The sequence below is a fragment of the Oncorhynchus mykiss genome, chromosome 25 (genome assembly GCF_013265735.2).
Source record: "Oncorhynchus mykiss isolate Arlee chromosome 25, USDA_OmykA_1.1, whole genome shotgun sequence".
NCBI lineage: Eukaryota > Metazoa > Chordata > Actinopteri > Salmoniformes > Salmonidae > Oncorhynchus > Oncorhynchus mykiss.
The window spans coordinates 22,804,236-22,830,876 of NC_048589.1; the positions used below are offsets into that span (position 1 = coordinate 22,804,236).

Sequence of the window (26,641 nt, forward strand, 5' to 3'; positions counted from 1 at the left end):
GTCGCTCGCTCGCCCGCCCTCCCCTCTGTCGCTCGCTCGCCCGCCCTCCCCTCTGTCGCTCGCTCGCTCGCCCTCCCCTCTGTCGCTCGCTCGCTCGCTCGCCCTCCCCTCTGTCGCTCGCTCGCTCGCTCGCCCTCCCCTCTGTCGCTCGCTCGCTCGCCCTCCCCTCTGTCGCTCGCTCGCTCGCCCTCCCCTCTGTCGCTCGCTCGCTCGCCCTCCCCTCTGTCGCTCGCTCGCTCGCCCTCCCCTCTGTCGCTCGCTCGCTCGCCCTCCCCTCTGTCGCTCGCTCGCTCGCCCTCCCCTCTGTCGCTCGCTCGCCCTCCCCTCTGTCGCTCGCTCGCCCTCCCCTCTGTCGCTCGCTCGCCCTCCCCTCTGTCGCTCGCTCGCCCGCCCTCCCCTCTGTCGCTCGCTCGCCCGCCCTCCCCTCTGTCGCTCGCTCGCCCGCCCTCCCCTCTGTCGCTCGCTCGCCCGCCCTCCCCTCTGTCGCTCGCTCGCCCGCCCTCCCCTCTGTCGCTCGCTCGCCCGCCCTCCCCCTCTGTCGCTCGCACGCCCGCCCTCCCTCTCTGTCGCTCGCTCGCCCGCCCTCCCCCTCTGTCGCTCGCTCGCCCGCCCTCCCCCTCTGTCGCTCGCTCGCTCGCCCTCCCCCTCTGTCGCTCGCTCGCTCGCCCTCCCCCTCTGTCGCTCGCCCTCCCCCCGTTCGCTCGCCCTCCCCCTCTGTCGTTCGCTCGCCCTCCCCCTCTGTCGCTCGCTCGCCCTCCCCCTCTGTCGCTCGCTCGCCCTCCCCCTCTGTCGCTCGCTCGCGCTCCCCCTCTGTCGCTCGCTCGCGCTCCCCTCGCGCTCCCCTCGCGCTCCCCCTCTGTCGCTCGCTCGCCCTCCCCCTCTGTCGCTCGCTCGCGCTCCCCCTCTGTCGCTCGCTCGCGCTCCCCCTCTGTCGCTCGCTCGCGCTCCCCCTCTGTCGCTCGCTCGCGCTCCCCTCGCGCTCCCCCTCTGTCGCTCGCTCGCCCTCCCCTCTGTCGCTCGCTCGCCCTCCCCTCTGTCGCTCGCTCGCCCTCCCCTCTGTCGCTCGCTCGCCCTCCCCTCTGTCGCTCGCTCGCCCTCCCCTCTGTCGCTCGCTCGCCCTCCCCCTCTGTCGCTCGCTCGCCCTCCCCTCTGTCGCTCGCTCGCCCTCCCCTCTGTCGCTCGCTCGCTCGCCCTCCCCTCTGTCGCTCGCTCGCTCGCCCTCCCCTCTGTCGCTCGCTCGCTCGCCCTCCCCTCTGACGCTCGCTCGCTCGCCCTCCCCTCTGACGCTCGCTCGCCCTCCCCTCTGACGCTCGCTCGCTCGCCCTCCCCTCTGACGCTCGCTCGCCCTCCCCTCTGTCGCCCGCCCGCTCGCCCTCCCCCTCTGTCCCTCGCTCGTCCTCCCCCTCTGTCCCTCGCTCGTCCTCCCCCTCTGTCCCTCGCTCGTCCTCCCCCTCTGTCGCTCGCTCGCCCTCCCCCTCTGTCGCTCGCTCGCCCTCCCCCTCTGTCGCTCGCTCGCCCTCCCCCTCTGTCGCTCGCTCGCCCTCCCCCTCTGTCGCTCGCTCGCCCTCCCCCTCTGTCGCTCGCTCGCCCTCCCCCTCTGTCGCTCGCTCGCCCTCCCCCTCTGTCGCTCGCTCGCCCTCCCCCTCTGTCGCTCGCTCGCCCTCCCCCTCTGTCGCTCGCTCGCCCTCCCCCTCTGTCGCTCGCTCGCCCTCCCCCTCTGTCGCTCGCTCGCCCTCCCCCTCTGTCGCTCGCTCGCCCTCCCCCTCTGTCGCTCGCTCGCTCGCCCTCCTCTGTCGCTCGCACGCCCGCCCTCCCCCTCTGTCGCTCGCTCGCTCGCCCTCCCCCTCTGTCGCTCGCTCGCTCGCCCTCCCCCTCTGTCGCTCGCTCGCTCGCCCTCCCCCTCTGTCGCTCGCTCGCCCTCCCCCTCTGTCGCTCGCGCGCCCTCCCCCTCTGTCGCTCGCGCGCCCTCCCCCTCTGTCGCTCGCTCGCCCTCCCCCTCTGTCGCTCGCACGCCCTCCCCCTCTGTCGCTCGCACGCCCTCCCCCTCTGTCGCTCGCACGCCCTCCCCCTCTGTCGCTCGCACGCCCTCCCCCTCTGTCGCTCGCACGCCCTCCCCCTCTGTCGCTCGCACGCCCTCCCCCTCTGTCGCTCGCACGCCCTCCCCCTCTGTCGCTCGCACGCCCTCCCCCTCTGTCGCTCGCACGCCCTCCCCCTCTGTCGCTCGCACGCCCTCCCCCTCTGTCGCTCGCACGCCCTCCCCCTCTGTCGCTCGCACGCCCTCCCCCTCTGTCGCTCGCACGCCCTCCCCCTCTGTCGCTCGCCCGCCCTCCCCCTCTGTCGCACGCCCGCCCTCCCCCTCTGTCGCTCGCACGCCCGCCCTCCCCCTCTGTCGCTCGCACGCCCGCCCTCCCCCTCTGTCGCTCGCACGCCCGCCCTCCCCCTCTGTCGCTCGCACGCCCGCCCTCCCCCTCTGTCGCTCGCACGCCCGCCCTCCCCCTCTGTCGCTCGCACGCCCGCCCTCCCCCTCTGTCGCTCGCACGCCCGCCCTCCCCCTCTGTCGCTCGCACGCCCGCCCTCCCCCTCTGTCGCTCGCACGCCCGCCCTCCCCCTCTGTCGCTCGCACGCCCGCCCTCCCCCTCTGTCGCTCGCTCGCTCGCCCTCCCCCTCTGTCGCTCGCTCTTCCTCCCCCTCTGTCGCTCGCTCTTCCTCCCCCTCTGTCGCTCGCTCGCTCGCCCTCCCCCTCTGTCGCTCGCTCGTCCTCCCCCTCTGTCGCTCGCTCGCACGCCCTCCCCCTCTGTCGCTGGTTCGCTCGCCCTCCCCCCGCTCGCCCGCCCTCCCCCCGCTCGCCCGCCCTCCCCCTCTGTCGCTCGCCCGCCCTCCCCCTCTGTCGCTCGCCCGCCCTCCCCCTCTGTCGCTCGCCCGCCCTCCCCCTCTGTCGCTCGCCCGCCCTCCCCCTCTGTCGCTCGCCCGCCCTCCCCCTCTGTCGCTCGCCCGCCCGCCCTCCCCCTCTGTCGCTCGCACGCCCGCCCTCCCCCTCTGTCGCTCGCACGCCCGCCCTCCCCCTCTGTCGCTCGCACGCCCGCCCTCCCCCTCTGTCGCTCGCACGCCCGCCCTCCCCCTCTGTCGCTCGCACGCCCGCCCTCCCCCTCTGTCGCCCGCCCTCCCCCTCTGTCGCCCGCCCTCCCCCTCTGTCGCTCGCCCTCCCCCTCTGTCGCTCGCCCTCCCCCTCTGTCGCTCGCCCTCCCCCTCTGTCGCTCGCCCTCCCCCTCTGTCGCTCGCCCTCCCCCTCTGTCGCTCGCCCTCCCCCTCTGTCGCTCGCCCTCCCCCTCTGTCGCTCGCCCTCCCCCTCTGTCGCTCGCCCTCCCCCTCTGTCGCTCGCTCGCGCTCGCCCTCTGTCGCTCGCTCGCTCGCCCTCTCCCTCTGTCGCTCGCTCGCCCTCCCCCTCTGTCGCTCGCTCGCCCTCCCCCTCTGTCGCTCGCTCGCCCTCCCCCTCTGTCGCTCGCTCGCCCTCCCCCTCTGTCGCTCGCTCGCTCGCCCTCCCCCTCTGTCGCTCGCTCGCTCGCCCTCCCCCTCTGTCGCTCTCTCGCGCTCCCCCTCTGTCGCTCGCTCGCGCTCCCCCTCTGTCGCTCGCTCGCGCTCCCCCTCTGTCGCTCGCTCGCGCTACCCCTCTGTCGCTCGCTCGCGCTCCCCCTCTGTCGCTCGCTCGCCCTCCCCCTCTGTCGCTCGCTCGCCCTCCCCCTCTGTCGCTCGCTCGCCCTCCCCCTCTGTCGCTCGCTCGCTCGCCCTCCCCCTCTGTCGCTCGCTCGCTCGCCCTCCCCCTCTGTCGCTCTCTCGCGCTCCCCCTCTGTCGCTCGCTCGCGCTCCCCCTCTGTCGCTCGCTCGCGCTCCCCCTCTGTCGCTCGCTCGCGCTACCCCTCTGTCGTTCGCCCTCCCCCTCTGTCGCTCGCCCTCCCCCTCTGTCGCTCGCCCTCCCCCTCTGTCGCTCGCTCGCGCTCGCCCTCTGTCGCTCGCCCTCTCCCTCTGTCGCTCGCTCGCCCTCCCCCTCTGTCGCTCGCTCGCCCTCCCCCTCTGTCGCTCGCTCGCCCTCCCCCTCTGTCGCTCGCTCGCTCGCCCTCCCCCTCTGTCGCTCGCTCGCTCGCCCTCCCCCTCTGTCGCTCGCTCGCTCGCCCTCCCCCTCTGTCGCTCGCTCGCGCTCCCCCTCTGTCGCTCGCTCGCGCTCCCCCTCTGTCGCTCGCTCGCGCTCCCCCTCTGTCGCTCGCTCGCGCTACCCCTCTGTCGCTCGCTCGCCCTCCCCCTCTGTCGCTCGCTCGCCCTCCCCCTCTGTCGCTCGCTCGCCCTCCCCCTCTGTCGCTCGCTCGCCCTCCCCCTCTGTCGCTCGCTCGCCCTCCCCCTCTGTCGCTCGCTCGCCCTCCCCCTCTGTCGCTCGCTCGCTCGCCCTCCCCCTCTGTCGCTCACTCGCTCGCCCTCCCCCTCTGTCGCTCTCTCGCGCTCCCCCTCTGTCGCTCGCTCGCGCTCCCCCTCTGTCGCTCGCTCGCGCTCCCCCTCTGTCGCTCGCTCGCGCTACCCCTCTGTCGCTCGCTCGCGCTCCCCCTCTGTCGCTCGCTCGCGCTCCCCCTCTGTCGCTCGCTCGCGCTCCCCCTCTGTCGCTCGCTCGCGCTCCCCCTCTGTCGCTCGCTCGCGCTCCCCCTCTGTCGCTCGCTCGCTCGCCCCCTTCTGTCGCTCGCTCGCTCGCCCTCCCCCTCTGTCGCTCGCTCGCACGCCCTCCCCCTCTGTCGCTGGCTCGCTCGCCCTCTCCCTCTGTCGCTCGCTCGCCCTCCCCTCTGTCGCTCGCTCGCCCTCCCCTCTGTCGCTCGCTCGCCCTCCCCTCTGTCGCTCGCCCGCCCTCCCCCTCTGTCGCACGCCAGCCCTCCCCCTCTGTCGCACGCCCGCCCTCCCCCTCTGTCGCACGCCCGCCCTCCCCCTCTGTCGCTCGCACGCCCGCGCTCCCCCTCTGTCGCTCGCTCGCGCTCCCCCTCTGTCGCACGCCCGCCCTCCCCCTCTGTCGCTCGCACGCCCGCCCTCCCCCTCTGTCGCTCGCTCGCCCTCCCTCCCCCTCTGTCGCTCGCACGCCCTCCCCCTCTGTCGCTCGCACGCCCTCCCCCTCTGTCGCTCGCACGCCCTCCCCCTCTGTCGCTCGCACGCCCTCCCCCTCTGTCGCTCGCACGCCCTCCCCCTCTGTCGCTCGCACGCCCTCCCCCTCTGTCGCTCGCCCGCCCTCCCCCTCTGTCGCTCGCACGCCCTCCCCCTCTGTCGCTCGCACGCCCTCCCCCTCTGTCGCTCGCTCGCGCTCCCCCTCTGTCGCTCGCTCGCGCTCCCCCTCTGTCGCTCGCGCTCCCCCTCTGTCGCTCGCTCGCGCTCCCCCTCTGTCGCTCGCTCGCGCTCCCCCTCTGTCGCTCGCTCGCGCTCCCCCTCTGTCGCTCGCTCGCGCTCCCCCTCTGTCGCTCGCTCGCGCTCCCCCTCTGTCGCTCGCTCGCGCTCCCCCTCTGTCGCTCGCTCGCCCTCCCCCTCTGTCGCTCGCTCGCCCTCCCCCTCTGTCGCTCGCTCGCTCGCCCTCCCCCTCTGTCGCTCGCTCGCACGCCCTCCCCCTCTGTCGCTGGCTCGCTCACCCTCCCCCCGTTCGCTCGCCCTCTCCCTCTGTCGCTCGCTCGCCCTCCCCTCTGTCGCTCGCTCGCCCTCCCCTCTGTCGCTCGCTCGCCCTCCCCCTCTGTCGCTCGCTCGCCCTCCCCCTCTGTCGCTCGCTCGCCCTCCCCCTCTGTCGCTCGCACGCCCTCCCCCTCTGTCGCTCGCACGCCCTCCCCCTCTGTCGCTCGCACGCCCTCCCCCTCTGTCGCTCGCACGCCCTCCCCCTCTGTCGCTCGCACGCCCTCCCCCTCTGTCGCTCGCACGCCCTCCCCCTCTGTCGCTCGCACGCCCTCCCCCTCTGTCGCTCGCACGCCCTCCCCCTCTGTCGCTCGCTCGCCCTCCCCCTCTGTCGCTCGCACGCCCTCCCCCTCTGTCGCTCGCACGCCCTCCCCCTCTGTCGCTCGCACGCCCTCCCCCTCTGTCGCTCGCACGCCCTCCCCCTCTGTCGCTCGCACGCCCTCCCCCTCTGTCGCTCGCACGCCCTCCCCCTCTGTCGCTCGCACGCCCTCCCCCTCTGTCGCTCGCACGCCCTCCCCCTCTGTCGCTCGCACGCCCTCCCCCTCTGTCGCTCGCACGCCCTCCCCCTCTGTCGCTCGCACGCCCTCCCCCTCTGTCGCTCGCACGCCCTCCCCCTCTGTCGCTCGCACGCCCTCCCCCTCTGTCGCTCGCACGCCCTCCCCCTCTGTCGCTCGCACGCCCTCCCCCTCTGTCGCTCGCACGCCCTCCCCCTCTGTCGCTCGCACGCCCTCCCCCTCTGTCGCTCGCACGCCCTCCCCCTCTGTCGCTCGCACGCCCTCCCCCTCTGTCGCTCGCACGCCCTCCCCCTCTGTCGCTCGCACGCCCTCCCCCTCTGTCGCTCGCACGCCCTCCCCCTCTGTCGCTCGCACGCCCTCCCCCTCTGTCGCTCGCACGCCCTCCCCCTCTGTCGCTCGCACGCCCTCCCCCTCTGTCGCTCGCACGCCCTCCCCCTCTGTCGCTCGCACGCCCTCCCCCTCTGTCGCTCGCCCGCCCTCCCCCTCTGTCGCTCGCACGCCCGCCCTCCCCCTCTGTCGCTCGCACGCCCGCCCTCCCCCTCTGTCGCTCGCACGCCCGCCCTCCCCCTCTGTCGCTCGCACGCCCGCCCTCCCCCTCTGTCGCTCGCACGCCCGCCCTCCCCCTCTGTCGCTCGCACGCCCTCCCCCTCTGTCGCTCGCACGCCCTCCCCCTCTGTCGCTCGCACGCCCTCCCCCTCTGTCGCTCGCACGCCCTCCCCCTCTGTCGCTCGCACGCCCTCCCCCTCTGTCGCTCGCCCGCCCTCCCCCTCTGTCGCTCGCCCGCCCTCCCCCTCTGTCGCTCGCCCGCCCTCCCCCTCTGTCGCTCGCCCGCCCTCCCCCTCTGTCGCTCGCCCGCCCTCCCCCTCTGTCGCTCGCACGCACGCCCTCCCCCTCTGTCGCTCGCACGCACGCCCTCCCCCTCTGTCGCTCGCACGCACGCCCTCCCCCTCTGTCGCTCGCACGCCCTCCCCCTCTGTCGCTCGCTCGCCCTCCCCCTCTGTCGCTCGCACGCCCTCCCCCTCTGTCGCTCGCACGCCCTCCCCCTCTGTCGCTCGCACGCCCTCCCCCTCTGTCGCTCGCACGCCCTCCCCCTCTGTCGCTCGCACGCCCTCCCCCTCTGTCGCTCGCACGCCCTCCCCCTCTGTCGCTCGCACGCCCTCCCCCTCTGTCGCTCGCACGCCCTCCCCCTCTGTCGCTCGCACGCCCTCCCCCTCTGTCGCTCGCACGCCCTCCCCCTCTGTCGCTCGCACGCCCTCCCCCTCTGTCGCTCGCACGCCCTCCCCCTCTGTCGCTCGCACGCCCTCCCCCTCTGTCGCTCGCACGCCCTCCCCCTCTGTCGCTCGCACGCCCTCCCCCTCTGTCGCTCGCACGCCCTCCCCCTCTGTCGCTCGCACGCCCTCCCCCTCTGTCGCTCGCACGCCCTCCCCCTCTGTCGCTCGCACGCCCTCCCCCTCTGTCGCTCGCACGCCCTCCCCCTCTGTCGCTCGCACGCCCTCCCCCTCTGTCGCTCGCCCGCCCTCCCCCTCTGTCGCTCGCCCGCCCTCCCCCTCTGTCGCTCGCCCGCCCTCCCCCTCTGTCGCTCGCCCGCCCTCCCCCTCTGTCGCTCGCACGCCCGCCCTCCCCCTCTGTCGCTCGCACGCCCGCCCTCCCCCTCTGTCGCTCGCACGCCCGCCCTCCCCCTCTGTCGCTCGCACGCCCGCCCTCCCCCTCTGTCGCCCGCTCGCCCTCCCCCTCTGTCGCTCGCTCGCCCTCCCCCTCTGTCGCTCGCTCGCCCTCCCCCTCTGTCGCTCGCTCGCCCTCCCCCTCTGTCGCTCGCTCGCCCTCCCCCTCTGTCGCTCGCTCGCCCTCCCCCTCTGTCGCTCGCTCGCTCGCCCTCCCCCTCTGTCGCTCGCTCGCTCGCCCTCCCCCTCTGTCGCTCGCTCGCTCGCCCTCCCCCTCTGTCGCTCGCTCGCCCTCCCCCTCTGTCGCTCGCTCGCTCGCCCTCCCCCTCTGTCGCTCGCTCGCTCGCCCTCCCCCTCTGTCGCTCGCTCGCTCGCCCTCCCCCTCTGTCGCTCGCTCGCTCGCCCTCCCCCTCTGTCGCTCGCTCGCTCGCCCTCCCCTCTGTCGCTCGCTCGCTCGCCCTCCCCTCTGTCGCTCGCTCGCTCGCCCTCCCCTCTGTCGCTCGCTCGCTCGCCCTCCCCTCTGTCGCTCGCTCGCTCGCCCTCCCCTCTGTCGCTCGCCCTCTGTCGCTCGCCCTCTGTCGCTCTGTCGCTCGCCCTCCCCCTCTGTCGCTCGCTCGCCCTCCCCCTCTGTCGCTCGCTCGCCCTCCCCCTCTGTCGCTCGCTCGCCCTCCCCCTCTGTCGCTCGCTCGCCCTCCCCCTCTGTCGCTCGCTCGCCCTCCCCCTCTGTCGCTCGCTCGCCCTCCCCCTCTGTCGCTCGCTCGCCCTCCCCCTCTGTCGCTCGCTCGCCCTCCCCCTCTGTCGCTCGCTCGCCCTCTGTCGCTCGCTCGCCCTCTGTCGCTCGCCCTCTGTCGCTCGCCCTCTGTCGCTCGCCCTCTGTCTCTCGCCCTCTGTCGCTCGCCCTCTGTCGCTCGCCCTCTGTCGCTCGCCCTCTGTCGCTCGCCCTCTGTCGCTCGCCCTCTGTCGCTCGCCCTCTGTCGCTCGCCCTCTGTCGCTCGCCCTCTGTCGCTCGCCCTCTGTCGCTCGCCCTCTGTCGCTCGCCCTCTGTCGCTCGCCCTCTGTCGCTCGCCCTCTGTCGCTCGCCCTCTGTCGCTCGCCCTCTGTCGCTCGCCCTCTGTCGCTCGCCCTCTGTCGCTCGCCCTCTGTCGCTCGCCCTCTGTCTCTCGCTCTCCCCCTCTGTCGCTCGCCCTCTGTCTCTCGCTCTCCCCCTCTGTCCCTCGCTCTCCCCCTCTGTCCCTCGCTCTCGCTCTCCCCCTCTGTCCCTCGCTCTCGCTCTCCCCCTCTGTCCCTCGCTCTCGCTCTCCCCCTCTGTCCCTCGCTCTCGCTCTCCCCCTCTGTCCCTCGCTCTCGCTCTCCCCCTCTGTCCCTCGCTCTCGCTCTCCCCCTCTGTCCCTCGCTCTCGCTCTCCCCCTCTGTCCCTCGCTCTCGCTCTCCCCCTCTGTCCCTCGCTCTCGCTCTCCCCCTCTGTCCCTCGCTCTCGCTCTCCCCCTCTGTCCCTCGCTCTCGCTCTCCCCCTCTGTCCCTCGCTCTCGCTCTCCCCCTCTGTCGCTCGCTCTCGCTCTCCCCCTCTGTCCCTCGCTCTCGCTCTCCCCCTCTGTCGCTCGCTCTCGCTCTCCCCCTCTGTCGCTCGCTCTCGCTCTCCCCCTCTGTCGCTCGCTCTCGCCCTCCCCCTCTGTCGCTCGCTCGCCCTCCCCCTCTGTCGCTCGCTCGCCCTCCCCCTCTGTCGCTCGCTCGCCCTCCCCCTCTGTCGCTCGCTCGCCCTCTGTCGCTCGCCCTCTGTCGCTCGCCCTCTGTCGCTCGCCCTCTGTCGCTCGCCCTCTGTCGCTCGCCCTCTGTCGCTCGCCCTCTGTCGCTCGCCCTCTGTCGCTCGCCCTCTGTCGCTCGCCCTCTGTCGCTCGCCCTCTGTCGCTCGCCCTCTGTCGCTCGCCCTCTGTCGCTCGCCCTCTGTCGCTCGCCCTCTGTCGCTCGCCCTCTGTCGCTCGCCCTCTGTCGCTCGCCCTCTGTCGCTCGCCCTCTGTCGCTCGCCCTCTGTCGCTCGCCCTCTGTCGCTCGCCCTCTGTCGCTCCCCCTCTGTCGCTCGCTCTCGCTCTCCCCCTCTGTCGCTCGCTCTCGCTCTCCCCCTCTGTCGCTCGCTCTCGCTCTCCCCCTCTGTCGCTCGCTCTCGCTCTCGCTCTCCCCCTCTGTCGCTCGCTCTCGCTCTCCCCCTCTGTCGCTCGCTCTCGCTCTCCCCCTCTGTCGCTCGCTCTCGCTCTCCCCCTCTGTCGCTCGCTCTCGCTCTCCCCCTCTGTCGCTCGCTCTCGCTCTCCCCCTCTGTCGCTCTCCCTCGCTGTCGCTCTCCCTCACTCTCCCCCTCTGTCGCTCCCCCGCTCTCCCCCTCTGTCGCTCTCCCCCTCTGTCGCTCCCCCGCTCTCCCCCTCTGTCGCTCCCCCGCTCTCCCCCGCTGTCGCTCTCCCCCTCTGTCGCTCCCCCGCTCTCCCCCTCTGTCGCTCCCCCGCTCTCCCCCTCTGTCGCTCCCCCGCTCTCCCCCTCTGTCGCTCCCCCGCTCTCCCCCTCTGTCGCTCGCTCGCTCCCCCGCTCTCCCCCTCTGTCGCTCGCTCGCTCCCCCGCTCTCCCCCTCTGTCGCGCTCGCTCGCCCGCTCTCCCCCTCTGTCGCGCTCTCTCGCCCGCTCTCCCCCTCTGTCGCGCTCTCTCGCCCGCTCTCCCCCTCTGTCGCGCGCTCTCCCCCTCTGTCGCCCGCTCTCCCCCTCTGTCGCCCGCTCTCCCCCTCTGTCGCTCGCTCTCTTTCTTTAATCCCCTAGACTCTAGTTGTCATCAGGTCTCTTATGTAGGAAGCATGGGGAGGCTTTGTACTTTGCTGTATGCCCGACCAGCACTGTCCCTTGTGTAGCAGCAGCAGCAGCACCCGTTCCTCAACCATTAGGGCTAGTGTTGTATTGTTTTGTGATATGTTTGTGGACTCTCGCACTGTGCACATGTGAGTGTGCTGTGGAATAGCATACACCTCTGTGTGCTTGGGTTTACATTGTCTGTAGCCTAAAAGCAGATTTGTGCTTGATTAGAAAATGTGGTTGGTGGTGCCATATGGAGGGTGTAACTCAATTGTGGAGCCTCCAGAGGGGTAATTGAGCTCTGCGGAGGTTTCCGTAAAGCTCCGCATTGACATGATTGGTTGACTGTAGGTGGGGGCGGGAGGTCCTGTATAAACACGTTCTCACTTCTTTGACAACAGCTCTGCTCCATGAAGTATGAATGTCCTTACTTTTGCAGAGGCAGCATCACTGTAAATTCTGCTTGTCCAATGCAGAAGTCAGATTGACCATGTAGCTCCTTTGTCTCATCTGCATGGTGGCAGGTGGTGATGCTATTTGCATGTCTTTTTGTGTTTTCATGATACGGGTGATAGGGCTTTTGTAACATGTTCTCTGGCTCCAGGGACTCACTTTGTATAACATTTGAATTGGCCTGTCCAGTTTTGAATGGCAAACTATCACAATAGTTTTCTGGGGTAAGGGAAGTTTTTGTGCTGTCTAGATTTTTTGTTTTTTTGCCATGTTAACACACGACCTGTGGGGCTATGCAGGTAAGCAGCAATGAGACTTCTGATGAACTATATTTCACCCTTGGATCAGTGAACAGACTGATAAAGCCATGGCTAACAATGCCACTCACAGCCTCAGGGCAGGCTACATGATTGTGTGTCTAGGTTCAGGGCTGAGTGTCTTTGTCTTAAACTCTGTCTCCCTCTGCCTGGCACTTTACCAGTTATAATGCATTAGAGACATTGTATAAATTTGACCTGATGGATGGATTCTTGTTAACTCTGCTGCAATCCTTCTGTCAGTGCTGTCCCTCACGCTGCTAAACTGTGGTTTTCTTCTTATACACACGGACTCTGAGACCTGTAGTAAATCATCTAATTATGAATTGCCTTAATTGGTGGATAAAATGTGGCGCATATGCGCTATTCGGGTTAGTTGTAGTTCAGTGCAGTTGGTATTATTCACCTCTTATGGCTGTGAGCAGGCGGTTAGTTGTGTACAGTGGGACTTTCCGGCTTCCCCTCCAGGGGCTCCTAATCAATGGCTATGAGGCATAATCAGCAGCACACACAACTGGACATATCCTTAGTACAGACACCACTGTGAGGAAGCTGTCTTGTGTTGTGGCTAGATGTTAAGCTGAGACCTGTCCTTGTCTCTCCTCCTATAGCAGGGCTATGTCCTCGGCAGCAACCACACCTCCATCTGTGGACAAAGTGGACGGATTTTCACGGAAGTCTGTCAGGAAGGCCAAGCAGAAGCGATCGCAGAGTTCGTCCCAATTCCGGTCTCAGGGCAAACCCATCGAGCTCACGCCCCTGCCCCTGCTCAAGGGTAAGGATCTAATATCAACTACCTCAACTCTACTACTTAGTCTCTACCCCTAACCCTCCTCTAAACCAAACATCACAACTGTAGTGCTAACCTGTGAGTGTTGTGTTGTGGTGGTGTGTTTTAGTAGTGAATGTCGATACCAGCATGGTGGGAAGCGAGCAGTCAGCCTAGTTCCTGCTCATCAGTTCTGCCAGGTCATTTTTCTTCATGAAAGCCTGGGCCAATCCCAGTGTGTGAGCGAGTGTTTGAGTCTCTCTATGCTCATGCATTATATACGTCAGTGTGTATGCATGCTGTTGTTTGTGTGCATGACTATGGAATTCAACATGTTTTTATTGCTGAAAGTAGAACCAACGCATTTTGTGTTTTGGACTTTATCAGGGATTTTAAAGAATGGGGCAGAAATCCCTGTTCTGTTTTATTTGTATGTCTGTAAAAACCCTGAATGCCAAAACGCATTGATTTTACTTTCAGCAATAAATCTTGTGTAATTTTTTAAATTGAATTCCATTGTCCTCCAGGGGTTGTTCATTCTCCTGTCCTTCAGTTTGCTACTCAATTCATGCACCTTGTTTGGAAAGCGAGGTAGCGGCAGGGATCCCTTCCCTGTGTGACCTGCATGCCAAGACAGGGAGGAAGCCTGCTGATTCACAGGCAGGTCAGTCCTCTCCTTCAGGCCTGGCTCTATACAATCTGTTAGTGAGACTAGTGACATGTGAAATGCTCCCCAACAGGAGCCCCCGCCTCAACCTCAGCCGCCTTTAGCAGCCATGGTGTGTCCCTCCCTCTTGAGGGTGTCTGCCACACCAGTGCCCCTTAGGCATGGCCTCACCTCGCTCTTATCCACTCAGGGCCACCCTATAGTCTATTTGCCTGGCTGTGAGTGAGTGAGTTAGTCTGTCACTGTTACCTGCCAGTGCAGTTGCAGAACATGGCAGAGCTCTGGGCGAGCAGGGTGCAGACCTCTCAGGTTATGTCCTTTCCTTTCTCTGAGGACCGGGTGGGTAGCTGTCTCCTGTTGATGTCCTGTTGTTAGTCAGAATGACACTATGCCCAGTCGCGCTCTTATGTTCTGCTTGTGTGCCTGACTTTGCTCTGCATTCCTGCCTCAATGATAGGTTTGGGCAGCACTGCTGTGCACTATACACTGTGTACAAAACATAAAGAACACATTCCTAATATTGAGTTGCACCCCCTTTTGCCCTCAGAACAGCCTCAATTCGTCTGGGTATGGACTCTACAAGTTGTCAAAAGCGTTCCACATGGATGCTGGCCCATGTTGACTCTGCTTCCCACAGTTGTGTCAAGTTGGCTGGATGTCCTTTTAGTGGTGGACTATTCTTGCCGTTCTTGACGCACTCAAACCGGTGTGCCTGGCACCTACAACCATACCTCGTTCAAATGCGCTTCAATCTTTTGTCTTGTCCATTTACCCTTTAAATGGCACACACACACCTTTTCTCAAGGCTTAAATATCCATCTTTAACAGGTCTCGTTACGTTCATCTACGCTGATTTGAAGTTGATTTAACAAGTGACGTCAAGGGATCATAGCTTTCACCTGGTCAGTGTGTCAAGGAAGGAGCAGGGGTTCCTAATAGAGGTCGACCGATTGATTTTTCAAAGCCGATACCGATTTGGCGGACCAAAAAAAGCCGATACCGATTAATCGGACGATTGTTTTTAAAAATGTTTTAATTTGATATGACAATTACAACAATACTGAATGAACACTTATGTTAACTTAATATAACACATCAATAAGAATCAATTTAGCCTCAAATAAATAATGAAACATGTTCAATTTAGTTTAAATAATGCAAAAACCAAGTGTTGGAGAAGAAAGTAAAAGTGCAATATGTGCCATGTAAAAAATCAAACGTTTAAGTTCCTTGCTCAGAACATGAGAACATATGAAAGTTGGTGGTTCCTTTTAACACGAGACTTCAATATTCCAAGGTAAGAGGTTTTAGGTTGTAGTTAATATAGTATTTATAGGACTATTTCTCTCTACCATTTGTATTTCATATATACCTTTGACTATTGGATGTTCTTACAGGCACTTTAGTATTGCCAGTGTAACAGTATAGCTTCCGCCCCTCTCCTCGCCCCTACCTGGGCTCGAACCAGGAACACATCGACAACAGCCACCCTCGAAGCATCGTTACCCAAAAGCCGTGGCCCTTGCAGAGCAAGGGGAATAACTACTCCCAAGTCTGAGCGAGTGACGTTTGAAACGCTATTAGCGCGCACCCCGCTAAGTAGCTAGCCATTTCACATCGATTACACCAGCCTAATCTCGGGAGTTTATAGGCTTGAAGTCATAAACGGCGCAATGCTTGAAGCATTGCGAAGAGCTGCGGGCTAAACGCACGAAAGTGCTGTTTAAATGAATGCTTACGAGCCTGCTGCTGCCTACCACCGCTCAGACTGCTCTATCAACTCATATACTTAATTATAACATAACACACAGAAATACGAGACTTTGGTCATTAATATGGTCGAATCCGGAAACTATCATTTACAAAACAAAATGTTTATTATTTCAGTGAAATACGGAACCGTTCGGTATTTTATCTGATGGGTGGCATCCATAAGTCTAAATATTCCTGTTACATTGTACAACCTTCAATGTTATGTCATAGTTGCGTAAAATTCTGGCAAATTAGTTCGCAACGAGCCAGGCGGCTCAAACTGTTGCATATACCCTGACTCTGCGTGCAATGAAAGCAAGAGAAGTGACACAATTTCCCTAGTTTAATATTGCCTGCTAACCTGGATTTATTTTAACTAAATATGCAGGTTTAAAAATATATACTTCTGTGTATTGATTTTAAGAAACGCATTGGTGTTTATGGTTAGGGACAGTCGTGCAACGATTGTGCTTTTTTTGAAAATGCGCTTTCTTTAAATAATCCCCCTGAGTTGCATAGATTATATTTAATGATTTGTTATCTTAGTGTATACCCTCTGTCCTTAAATTAACACCTGCATGATAGAAGGTGCAAATATATTGGCCACAATAATTCAAAATTATTAAACGGAAAGATTGTCATCTTTGCGTGAGTGCCTTTTTAGCCTCTTATGGATCGGGGAGATGCTAGCGTCTCAACTGGCCAATTGCCATTCAAATAAAATGCTATAAAATTCAAACTTTCATTAAATCACATGTAAGATACTCAATTAAAGCTACACTCGTTGTGAATCCAGCCAACATGTCAGATTTTAAAAATGCTTTTCGGCAAAAGCATAAGATAGCCTGCACCCATCTGCACCAGCAGTAAACAAAGGAGCTAGCGTAGCAGGCGCTACACAAAACGCTGAAATAAAATATAAAATATGCATTACCTTTGACGAGCTTCTTTTGTTGGCACTCCAATATGTCCCATAAACATCACAATTGGTCCTTTTGTACGATTAATTCCGTCCACATATATCAAATGTCCAGTTATAAAGCGTGTTTGATCCAGAAAAAAACAGCTTACAAAAACACAACGTCACTACAAAATATTTCAAAAGTTGCCTATGAACTTTGCCAAAATATTTCAAACTACTTTTGTAATACAACGTTAGGTATTTTTAAACGTTAATAATCGATCAAATTGTAGACGGGCAATCTGTATTCAATACAGGAATGAAACCAAACTAGCACTGCTGTTCACGTCTTGCGCAACTCACAAATGTGTCCCCAGTTCCCGAGTTGGCCTACTTCTTCATAGAACAAAGGAATAACCTCAAGCATATTCCAAAGACTGGCGACATGTGGAAGCGGTAGGAACTGAAAATGGGTTCCTATTAAATATCCAATGGCAAAGACAATATAGTGAACAGAGAGGGGGGGGGAAATCTGAACAGTTAGTCCTCTGGGTTTTGCCTGCTACATAGGTTCTGTTATACTCACATATCTGATTCAAACAGTTTTATAAACTTCAGAGTGTTTTCTATCCAAATCTATGAATAATATGCATATCTTATATTCTTGGCATGAGTAGCAGGAAGTTGAAATTATGCACGCTATTTATCCAAAAGTGAAAATTCTGCCCCCTAGCTTTAAAAAGTAATGGCACCAAAAAGTAAATATATCCGATTCCATTTTAGTGACAGCTTTTTACTTCTAATCTCCTCCATTTCTATAACTCCTCAAAGGAGCACACCAAGTAATGTAGATCAAGGAGTCCAGTGGTTTATTAACTTCCAGCAAGTTGTCTCAAATCATAGTCTTTTAGGGCCAGTTAAAATAACCAGTGAAATGCAGCAGCAGAGCTTAAATGCATTGAAATGGTGTGTGTGTGTGTTGTGGCCTGTTAGCTGAGCTGCAGGGCCTGGGTTAATCTATCCATCTAGGTTGTGGAGACTGGCGATGCCTCGTCCCTCCACGCTGCTCCGCCACATGCCCTCTTTAATCATCCACTGACTGACCTTTGACCCATAGGGGCAGAGTGCTTTAGTTTGTACTCTGGAGAGTGGTGAGACTGGGAAGGAGGCCTATCAGACTTCACCTGCTAGTCACAGCCAGGGAAATGAAATGGTTTTCCTGGAACTTTATCAGAACCTCTTAATGTTTCAGTTCTTTTGAGTTTTCTTGAAAGTGGAAAGGGGACAGATTTTCACTCCGCATCAACAATGATACACATTCTTATTTGCTAGGCTGCAGAGCCCATGTCCTCAACAAGAGCACCATTTTATTCCTAGATGTTTTGTTCCCGTTATGGATGCCTCCGTCAGTGTGCAAGTCAGGAGTTTTGTTGTGGTAGTTCTTTAAGAGCCACTACACAGAGAGTTAGAGGGATGGTGATGGTGACAGAGAAAGAAGTAGTATGAGCCTGGAGAAAGGATTAGTGTGTCCTAATGCTCCATGGCAGAGGGAGGAAGAGGAGTTTCCAACACTTGGCCAGGTCAGGGCAAACCCTTTTCCCTCATTCCACATTTCCTAGATGAAGTTGAGAATCCCTCTTTCCTCTTTTTACTGAAGTCTTGGTGGAGTGATGCCAATGTTAAAGGTTAAAAGCAGTCAAACTTGATTTTCCTGTGTTTTAAATATATTTCCACAATGAGGGTGGAAAAATAATGATAATGCCCTTTTTAGTGTAAGAGCTGTTTGAAAAGACCACCTGAAATGACAGCTTGTTTTGGTGGTATAGGTGACTTGCCTTGGTTAATAGACTAATAAGAAAGAGTTCCAAACCGCTCTGCCAATTTGTTTTCCCCTCCCCACTCAGACCACTGACATGTCCTAGCTTAATTCTTGCTTTAGAAATTGCTCTTTGCTAAGAAGCTAATTGTTTTTTTTGGACCATTTTTAATTGAAAACAATCCCAGTAAGGTACTTAAATGTTACCCAGAAATGATTTTATATTGAGATAAAAGGCTGCATTGCACCTTTTTAAGGAAGAGAGCTGGGGAGATGCCTGTTTTTAGGACCACGTCTCTGTGTAATACGTATGCTGGTTCGCTGTCTCTGACCTCGTGAGCAGAATTTTAAAAAGAGGTGAGCAGAAATAGAATGAAGACTGGAACATGGTGTGGGGTGGGTGTAAAGCACCGGCCGTAGAGCCCCCCTCTGCTGTTTCCTGGGCTCTGCCCCATGCTCCCCTCCACACCCTCCCCTCAGGGGTAACCTGATCCACGAGGTGTTTCTTTAGACTTCCAGACCGACTCGCTCCAAACAAGCAGCACAGGGGAGCGTGGGCCCACTACAACAACAAACTGATTTTTACACAATCATGTTTTTATATGTTTTGTGAAAGATTTTTGGCTGATGGATTCTCCAGCGGTACGGAAACCTGCTTGAGTGAGTGTCCGTGGTGCTGCTGGGGGTAAGAGTGCCTTAGTTGGCCTGCTAGGTGCCCTCTACGACTTGGCCAGCAGGGCTGGTCTGTCTGTGGGGCTGAGTGGAGAGAATGGAGTGGAAATGGCAGAGGGACATGGTTTACTAGGCTATAATAGAGATGGAGAATGGAAAGAACGAAAGAGGGTTTGACTGAGCTTTTAAGTGGTCCGTAGGAGAAAGGTGGATCTGCCTGTACAGCAAGCATCTCTGAGTGCTGGTATAGAGGTGAGTCGTACTGTGGATGGGCAGTAGCTTCTCTGTTTGCCACACAGCTACCTTCCTCTCCTGTTGGCTGTCTGTCTTCCAGAGGATGTTGTGGTAGCCAGGCAGGTGTTGCTGCAGGCAGGGCTGCTGCTTGCAGGTGTTTTCAGAGTTGTGCTTGTTAAGGGCATAGTGTGGTGCCTATGGCTCGTGGAATGATTGCTATGTGATTTTCCCAGATCTCGCTGCCCCTCTCAGCTGTTGCAGTGTGTAAAGAGAACCTTTGTGGGGACAGCCCTAGATTAGAGTGCCTTTTTGAAAGGAGAGGAAACATATTTATCACATACACTGGATAGTTGTAGTAGGGCTGGACTATATGTCCAAAATATCATATCACCCTAGGGTGGCAACACATACATTCTACGTGATTTCAATGGGTCTTTCTCCATTCTGATTGTTTTATTCTGTTTAATTAAACTTCAACTAAAAATAAATGATCAATTTCTCAACTTCCTGTATTAATTTGAGGTTATTTCCACATTGCCACTTAGAGCTGCACAATATGAGCAAACAATCTAGGCCTTATTTTTAACCAAATGTTGCAATTACTATTTGACTCACGATTTAGAGAAAAATACTTGTGTGAACTGTTGTAATCATGGAAATGGAATGATTGTTCAAATTCTATAGTTAGAATATAATCGTGTGCGCTATGAATATAGTGTTTGACATGACAACGAATGAAAAATGCCAGGAAGAGTTATTGTGGAGGCGAAAGAAACACACACCTGTTCAGGCGAGGTGCTGGCTAGTGGAGTGGAACACTTGGCAAAAGAAAAGGAGTGCTGCACACTGTAGGAGCTCAGATGCAATAATTTCATAACCAACGTTTTGAAAGACAAGCTGTCATCAGGGTATATTGACAAGCACTGCGGGTCACTAGTTTATATAGTTTCAAAGGACACACACAGGTGTCTGTAATCATGCCTGGTTGTGGCTTGATAGCAATGGTTATTTACAGATATAAACTGAACATATAAAACACATGAATGGGTAGCATACAATCATAGATACAATTTGGCTACATAAGCTTGCAAACATTTACAATGTATAGCAAAGTCACATTCGCAAGAATGGCTTTGGATCCAAGTTGACGTTGAGACCGAAGGGAGCAAGGCTCTTTAAATTAAATATCCAGGCAGCCTCTCGTTTAAAAAATGAATTGTCAAGGTCACCTCCTCTCCTATGGAGGGGTGACGTGTTCGATGCCGATACAACGTAAGGACGAAGTCGTGGTTCGCTTCCAAAAAGTGGGCAGCAACTGGGTACATCGAGTTTTTGCACCTAATGGTACAACAGTGCTACGAGAGGAGGAAGAGTTATTGTGACAGGGTACGAACTAGTGTTGTTTCCTAGGGGACCCTATAATCTTTGGCTAGATTGAATGTTTTCTCTTAGCTACTTCATGTAGCTAACACATTCATGCTTAACGTATTCTTTGATTTAGAAGATACTATTGCACAAACATACTGATTTAGCTCTACACCATCACTGGTATTATCAGGCAGTGTATATATAGCTAGTTACGTTTGCTCTGACTCAGTACATTTATTAGCTAGCTAGCCAGCTAACTAGCGATTAGCATTAGCGGCCAAACCAATTTAGGCCCAACTTGCTAAGAAAATACAAACTAGCCATTTGCAGATGTAAGAAACACAAACTAATAGTATAATTATAGAACACTAATGGATTTATATTAAGAAGCAAAGTGAAAACAGCGTTGTCATTAACGTTGTTGCACGTGCTGCATTGACCGTGCAAACTGTCAATGCGCTCCTTGTGTGACGGGGCAGGCCTACTGTAGATCTGTGTGGAGAATAGAGAGAGAGAGAGAGAGCGGAGAGGGATGACTAAAGTAGAGGAGTAATCTATAAAAATGGACGTTACACACGGCGTATCACATTTAACAAACCAAACATTCAAATACCTTTTATAGAAGGTAACGTAAAAACCCAAACCAGTTTTTACGCATCAGGCGCATCAATACCGGTATATCGTAAAATACAGTATACTGCCCAGCCCTAAGGTGCCGTGAAATGTCTCTACTAAGAGGTGATGTGATTTTTATTAGTGATAACAAATGAACAGTTGCTTTACAATGCCTAAGATGCTTTCATTGGCCTAAGTTAAAACAAATGATATTGACTGGTCATGTAGTGTTACCATAGTGGGGAGCCAAGTTTGCATAGGATGATTACATCAGTCAATGATTGACAGTAGTTCATAATGATACTTCAGAGAAGCTTCCATATGAGGACACATAAATGGGCAAATAGCTGAAAATATTACAAATATTTAGGCTTGTATCAACATTTACTCTAGTCATTCATTTGTATAGTGGTTGACTGAATTTAATTTATTTTTAAATTCCAATCTGCTTTGGTATTTTATTATACAGAAAGGTCAATGTAGAGAGGAGATAGATACTAAGAGGGGCACACAGACAAAGGGCTCAGGTGAGAATTGTAATCCTGTTGCAAAGGGGATGTGTGGTTCAGTTGGGTGTTTCAACTAGGCCAGGGGTTCTTAAACCTTTCCAGCCTGCGACCCAAATGAGAAATTGTGTTTTACTGGGCCCCAAGCTTATAAAAACATAAATATCTGTACATTTCATTGCCCTTATGCCTGAAACAAATGTAATATAGACAAATAACAATGAAATACCCATATAAAAAGCATTTCATGTAAATGTTTCCACATTTTTAAAAACACATCTTTCTAGGTTGGAACTGTTGCTGTTAAAATACAATAAATCATTTTCATTCTGAACTGAAATAAATTGATCACATCACACAGATGTAGACCAGAAAACACACACACTCCTAATGAGAGGTGTATGTGTGGCTGGTTGAAGTTTTCAACAAGTCTATTCTGGGCTCAGTTTTTGACAGTGCAACCCTGAGGTCATGCTTAGCATTCAGTCTGTTTCTGTACTTGTTTTTTTAAAGTATGCCGGTGTTGAGAGCCCTGACTCGCATAGTTATGTGGTGCCAAACAGGACCAGAACATCTACTGCTTTCTGTTAGGCAGGAGACCGCTTCCTGCTGTAGATAAGCAGAACTGTGTGTGTGTGCCGCAAAATAGCATCTTGCTTCAATGCGTTCATTCCAGTTCAGAATTAAATTGTTTAGTTGTATTTTAACAGCAACAGTTCCAACCTAGACTTGTTTCACCAATCATTTCTAGAGTAAGATGTATAATAGGCCTGATCATTTTTGGTATGTGGCCCATTTCAGGAAACTAGGCGTATGTTGCGGGTCACTACTTCACAGGAGAGCCGTTTGAACGGAAACTATAAAAAATAAAAAAAATGCCTTCTGGAACATGTGAACTTTCATGTGTCTTAATAACAAACTTGTATGCTGTCTGTAAATGTGAATACAAAAGCCAGTGAGAATGCAGAGCGCCAAATTCAAATAAATTACTGTAAAAATCAAACTTTCATGAAATCACACATGTAAGATACCAAATTAAAGCTACACGTGTTGTGAATCCAGCCAACATGTCAGATTTCAAAAAGGCTTTTCGGCGAAAGTAAACGATGCTGTTATCTGAGGATAGCACCTCAGTAAAAAAAAAAAGTTATTTTACCCCTTTTTCTCCCCAATTTCGTGGTATCCAATTGTTAGTAGCTACTATCTTGTCTCATCGCTACAACTCCCGCACAGGCTCGGGAGAGACGAAGGTTGAAAGTCATGCGTCCTCCGATACACAACCCAACCAAGCCGCACTGCTTCTTAACACAGTGCGCATCCAACCCAGAAGCCAGCCACACCAATGTGTCGGAGGAAACACCGTGCACCTGACAACCTTGGTTAGCGTGCACTGCGCCCGGCCCGCCACAGGAGTCGCTGGTGCTCGATGAGACAAGGATATCCCTACCGGCCAAACCCTCCCTAACCCGGACGACGCTAGGCCAATTGTGCGTCGCCCCACGGACCTCCCTGGTCGCGGCCGGTTACGACAGAGCCTGGGCGCGAACTCAGAGTCTCTGGTACAGCGCCCTTAACAACTGTGCCACCCGGGAGGCAGGAGAAGCATATTTCAACCCTGCAGGAGCGACACCAAACGCAGAAATAAAAATATAATTACCTTACCTTTGACGAGCTTCTTCTGTTGGCACTCCAATATGTCCCATAAACATCACAAATGGTCATTTTGTTCAATTAACTCCGTCAATATATATCCATTTATTTGGCGCGTTTAATCCAGAAAACACCGGTTCCAACTTGCGCAATCTGACTACAAAATATCTCTCAAGTTACCTGTAAACTTTGCCAAAACATTTCAAACTACCTTTGTAATACAACTTTAGGTATTTTTTTACTTCTTGACACACCCATCCCGTTAGCGGGATCATTTTCATCAACACCCGCTGAATTGCAGCTCGCCAAATTCAAATTAAATTACTAAAAATATTTTATTTTCATGAAATCACAAGTGCAATATAGCAAAACACTGCTTAGCTGGTTGATAATCCACCTGGCGTGTCAGATTTCAATACAGCTTTTCGGCGAAAGCATAACAAGCGTCTATGTAAGGACATCTCTCTCAGTAGACACAACATTACAAACACTAGTAGCCAAGTAGATTGGTCACGAAAGTCAGAAAAGCAATAAATTAAATCGCTTACCTTTGATCTTTGGATGTTTGCACTCACGGGACTCCGTTACACAATAAATGTTCCTTTTGTTCCATAAAGATTATTTTTATGTCCAAAATACCTCCATTTGTTTGGCGCGTTATGTTAAGAAATCCACAGGCTCGAGCGGTCACGAGATCGCAGATGAAAATTCCAAATAGTATCCGTAATGTGCACAGAAACACGTCAAATGTTTTTTATAATCAATCCTCAGGTTGTTTTTAAAATATGTAATCGATAATATATCAACCGGGACTAGCTTTTTCAATAGGAGCGGTAGAGACAATGGCTGCCCCACTCTGTTGCGCAAGCAAAACTCTCAAACACCCAGCTATCCACTGACGTGATGTGATCTTTCTCGCTCATTTGTCAAAATAAAAGCCTGAAACTGTCTAAAGACTGACACCTTGAGGAAGCCATAGGAAAAGGAATCTGGTTGATATCCCTTTAAATGGATGCAAGGCATCCAAGGGAACAGAGAGCTTTCAGGAAAAACAGCACTTCCTTGTTGGATTTTCAACAGGTTTTCGCCTGCAATATCAGTTCTGTTATACTCAGACTGACAGTTTTGGAAACATTTGTGTTTTCTATCCTAATCAATTCAAATCAAATCAAATGTATTTATATACCCCTTCGTACATCAGCTGATATCTCAAAGTGCCGTACAGAAACCCAGCCTAAAACCCCAAACAGCAAGCAATGCAGGTGTAGAAGCACGGTGGCTAGGAAAAACTCCCTAGAAAGGCCAAAGCCTAGGAAGAAACCTAGAGAGGAACCAGGCTATGTGGGGTGGCCAGTCCTCTTCTGGCTGTGCCGGGTGGAGATTATAACAGAACATGGCCAAGATGTTCATAAATGACCAGCATGGTCGAATAATAATAAGGCAGAACAGTTGAAACTGGAGCAGCAGCACGGCCAGGTGGACTGGGGACAGCAAGGAGTCATCATGTCAGGTAGTCCTGGGGCATGGTCCTAGGGCTCAGGTCCTCTGAGAGAGAGAAAGAGAGAATTAGAGAACGCACACTTAGATTCACACAGGACACCGAATAGGACAGGAGAAGTACTCCAGATATAACAAACTGACCCTAGCCCCCCGACACGTAAACTACTGCAGCGTAAATACTGGAGGCTGAGACAGGAGGGGTCAGGAGACACTGTGGCCCCATCCGAGGACACCCCCGGACAGGGCCAAACAGGAAGGATATAACCCCACCCACTTTGCCAAAGCACAGCCCCCACACCACTAGAGGGATATCTTCAACCACCAACTTACCATCCTGAGACAAGGCTGAGTATAGCCCACAAAGACCTCCGCCACGGAGGGGCTATTATATGCAATTATATGCATATTCTAGTTTCTGGGCCTGAGAAATAGGCAGTTTCAAACTAGTATGTTTTTTTTTAGCCAAAAACAAAAATCCTGCCCTTAACACTTAAGAAGTTAACGTAAATAATTGATAAAATTGAAGAAGGGATGATCTGTGTTCAATACAGGAGGAAAACACGTGCCTCTATCTAACAGTACACTTCAAGTTACCCTCCTTCTGGATGGCCGTACTTCTTCATTACACAAAGGAAAAACCTCCAACCAATTTCTAAAGACTGTTGACATCCAGTGGAAGCGGTAGGAACTGCAAGAACGTCCCTTAGAAATCTGGATTCCCAATGAAACCCCCATTGAAGAGAGTGACCTAAAAAAAAAACTGAATGGTTTGTCCTCTGGGTTTTGCCTGCTAAATAAGTTCTATACTCACAGACATGATTCAAACAGTTTTAGAAACTTCAGAGTGTTTTCTATTCAAATATACTAACAATATGCATATCTTATCTTCTGGGGATGAGTAGCAGGCAGCTGAGTTTGGGCATCTGGACGTGGAAATACTACCCCCTGGTACCAAGAAGTTAAGACTCTACTATGCAAGTAACCATTTTGGGTGCGTTTCTATGTCTACTCTCGTCTGACTGTGCCAGAGCGCAGAATAACTGATAAATTTATGAACGCTCAACACCCATTGAATATGACCGGTGTCAGTAAACATTGGCAAAATAGCGTTATTAAATTGTTGCCAGCAGCACAGTTGGTTACCATCGCTCTGGATTACATAACAGCCTAACCAGCTCTGCTAGGGTGACTAAAATGGTCAGAGTGGGGTGTTCTCTAATTTCTGTTTGGAAGTAGCTAGCAAGCTAGCCAATGGATCAACCCTACACATCGGCCAGAGGATCCAGTGTATTCTCTGATTTTACGAATGGACAACCTGATAGCACAGTTGCAGTCACCAACGCTCTGGATAATTTAACAGCTTAACCAGCTCTACTTGGGTTAGTAATGTACAGTGAGCTTTTCTCTCATTTGTGTCTGGAAGTATCTAGCAAGTTAGCTTGCGTGCTTGACTGCTGCTGTTAGTACCGAACGCTCAACTCAACCCTTAAAGAGATGGGCGGGGCTAAAGCTTAAGAGGGTGTGAACGATGCTGAATGGGTGTAGATCAAGTAGCGCTCTCTAGTAGTAGTACCAAAACATTCATTTTATTAAACCTTTTATTTAACTAGGTAAGTCAGTTTTAAGAACAAATTCTTATTTACAATGACGGCCTATGCCAGCCTAACCCGGACGACGCTGGGCCAATTGTGCGTTGCCCTATGGGACTCCCAATCACGGCCAGTTGTGATACAGCCTGGAATCGAACCAGGGTCTGTAGTGACGCCTCCTGCACCGAGATGCAGTGCCTTAGACAGCTGCTCCACTCCGCATAGGTTCTTCCTCAACTGTAGTGTATGATAACATTTTCTAGCTCTGAGTCTCTACTTTTATCCAATGTAAAAAAACATGTAAAAATGTTTACTTCTTAACCTGTTAGATCTCTAGGGGCGCTATTTCATTTTTGGATAAAAAACGTTCCCGCTTTAAGCGCAATATTTTGTCACGAAAAGATGCTCGACTATGCATATTCTTGACAGTTTTTGAAAGAAAACACTGAAGTTTCAGAATCTGCAAAGATATTGTCTGTAAGTGCCCCAGAACTCATTCTACAGGCAAAACCAAGATGATGCGTCAACCAGGAAATTAGCAGAATTTCTGAAGCTCTGTTTTCCATTGTCTCCTTATATGGCTGTGATTGCGCAAGGAATGAGCCTACACTTTCTGTCGTTCCCCCAAGGTCTTAGCAGCATTGTGACGTATTTGTAGGCATATCATTGGAAGATTGACCATAAGAGACTACATTTTCCAAGTGTCCGCCTGGTGTCCTGCGTGGAATTCGGTGCGCAATTGCCAGCTGCTTTCCATTTGATATAGGGGAGAAACCATGCGTCCAAGAACGATATATCAATGAAGAGATATGTGAAAAACACCTTGATGATTGATTCTAAACAACGTTTGCCATGTTTTCAGTCGATATTATGGAGTTAATTTGGAAAAAAGTTCGCGTTTTGAGGACTGAATTTTCAGGTTTTTTTGGTAGCCAAATGTGATGTATAAAACGGAGCTATTTCTAATACACAAATAATCTTTTTGGAAAAACTGAGCATCTGCTATCTAACTGAGAGTATCCTCATTGAAAACATCAAAAGGTAAATTATTTTATTTGAAGGCTTTTATGTTTTTGTTGAAATGTTGCATGCTGGATGCTAACGCTAATGCTAACGCTAAATGCTACGCTAGCTAGCTACTTTTACACAGAT

At 55.3% G+C, this 26,641-nt stretch overlaps 1 protein-coding gene across 7 annotated transcripts in view; it reads left to right on the forward strand.

The window, feature by feature from the left end:
* LOC110505634 (serine/threonine-protein phosphatase 2A 56 kDa regulatory subunit epsilon isoform) overlaps positions 1 to 26,641 on the forward strand; it is a 72,720-nt gene that overhangs the window by 11,152 nt on the left and 34,927 nt on the right. For 4 of the 7 annotated variants that reach the window (XM_021584980.2, XM_021584979.2, XM_021584978.2 and 1 more), the window contains exon 2: positions 12,062 to 12,225. In XM_021584980.2, the coding sequence (XP_021440655.2) occupies positions 12,069 to 12,225 (157 nt within the window). In that variant the 5' untranslated portion in view covers positions 12,062 to 12,068. Of the gene's footprint in view, positions 1 to 12,061; positions 12,226 to 12,746; positions 12,884 to 17,871; positions 18,041 to 26,641 lie in introns of those variants that run through there. The other 3 variants (XM_036962238.1, XM_021584981.2, XM_021584982.2) reach the window with 3 other exon arrangements.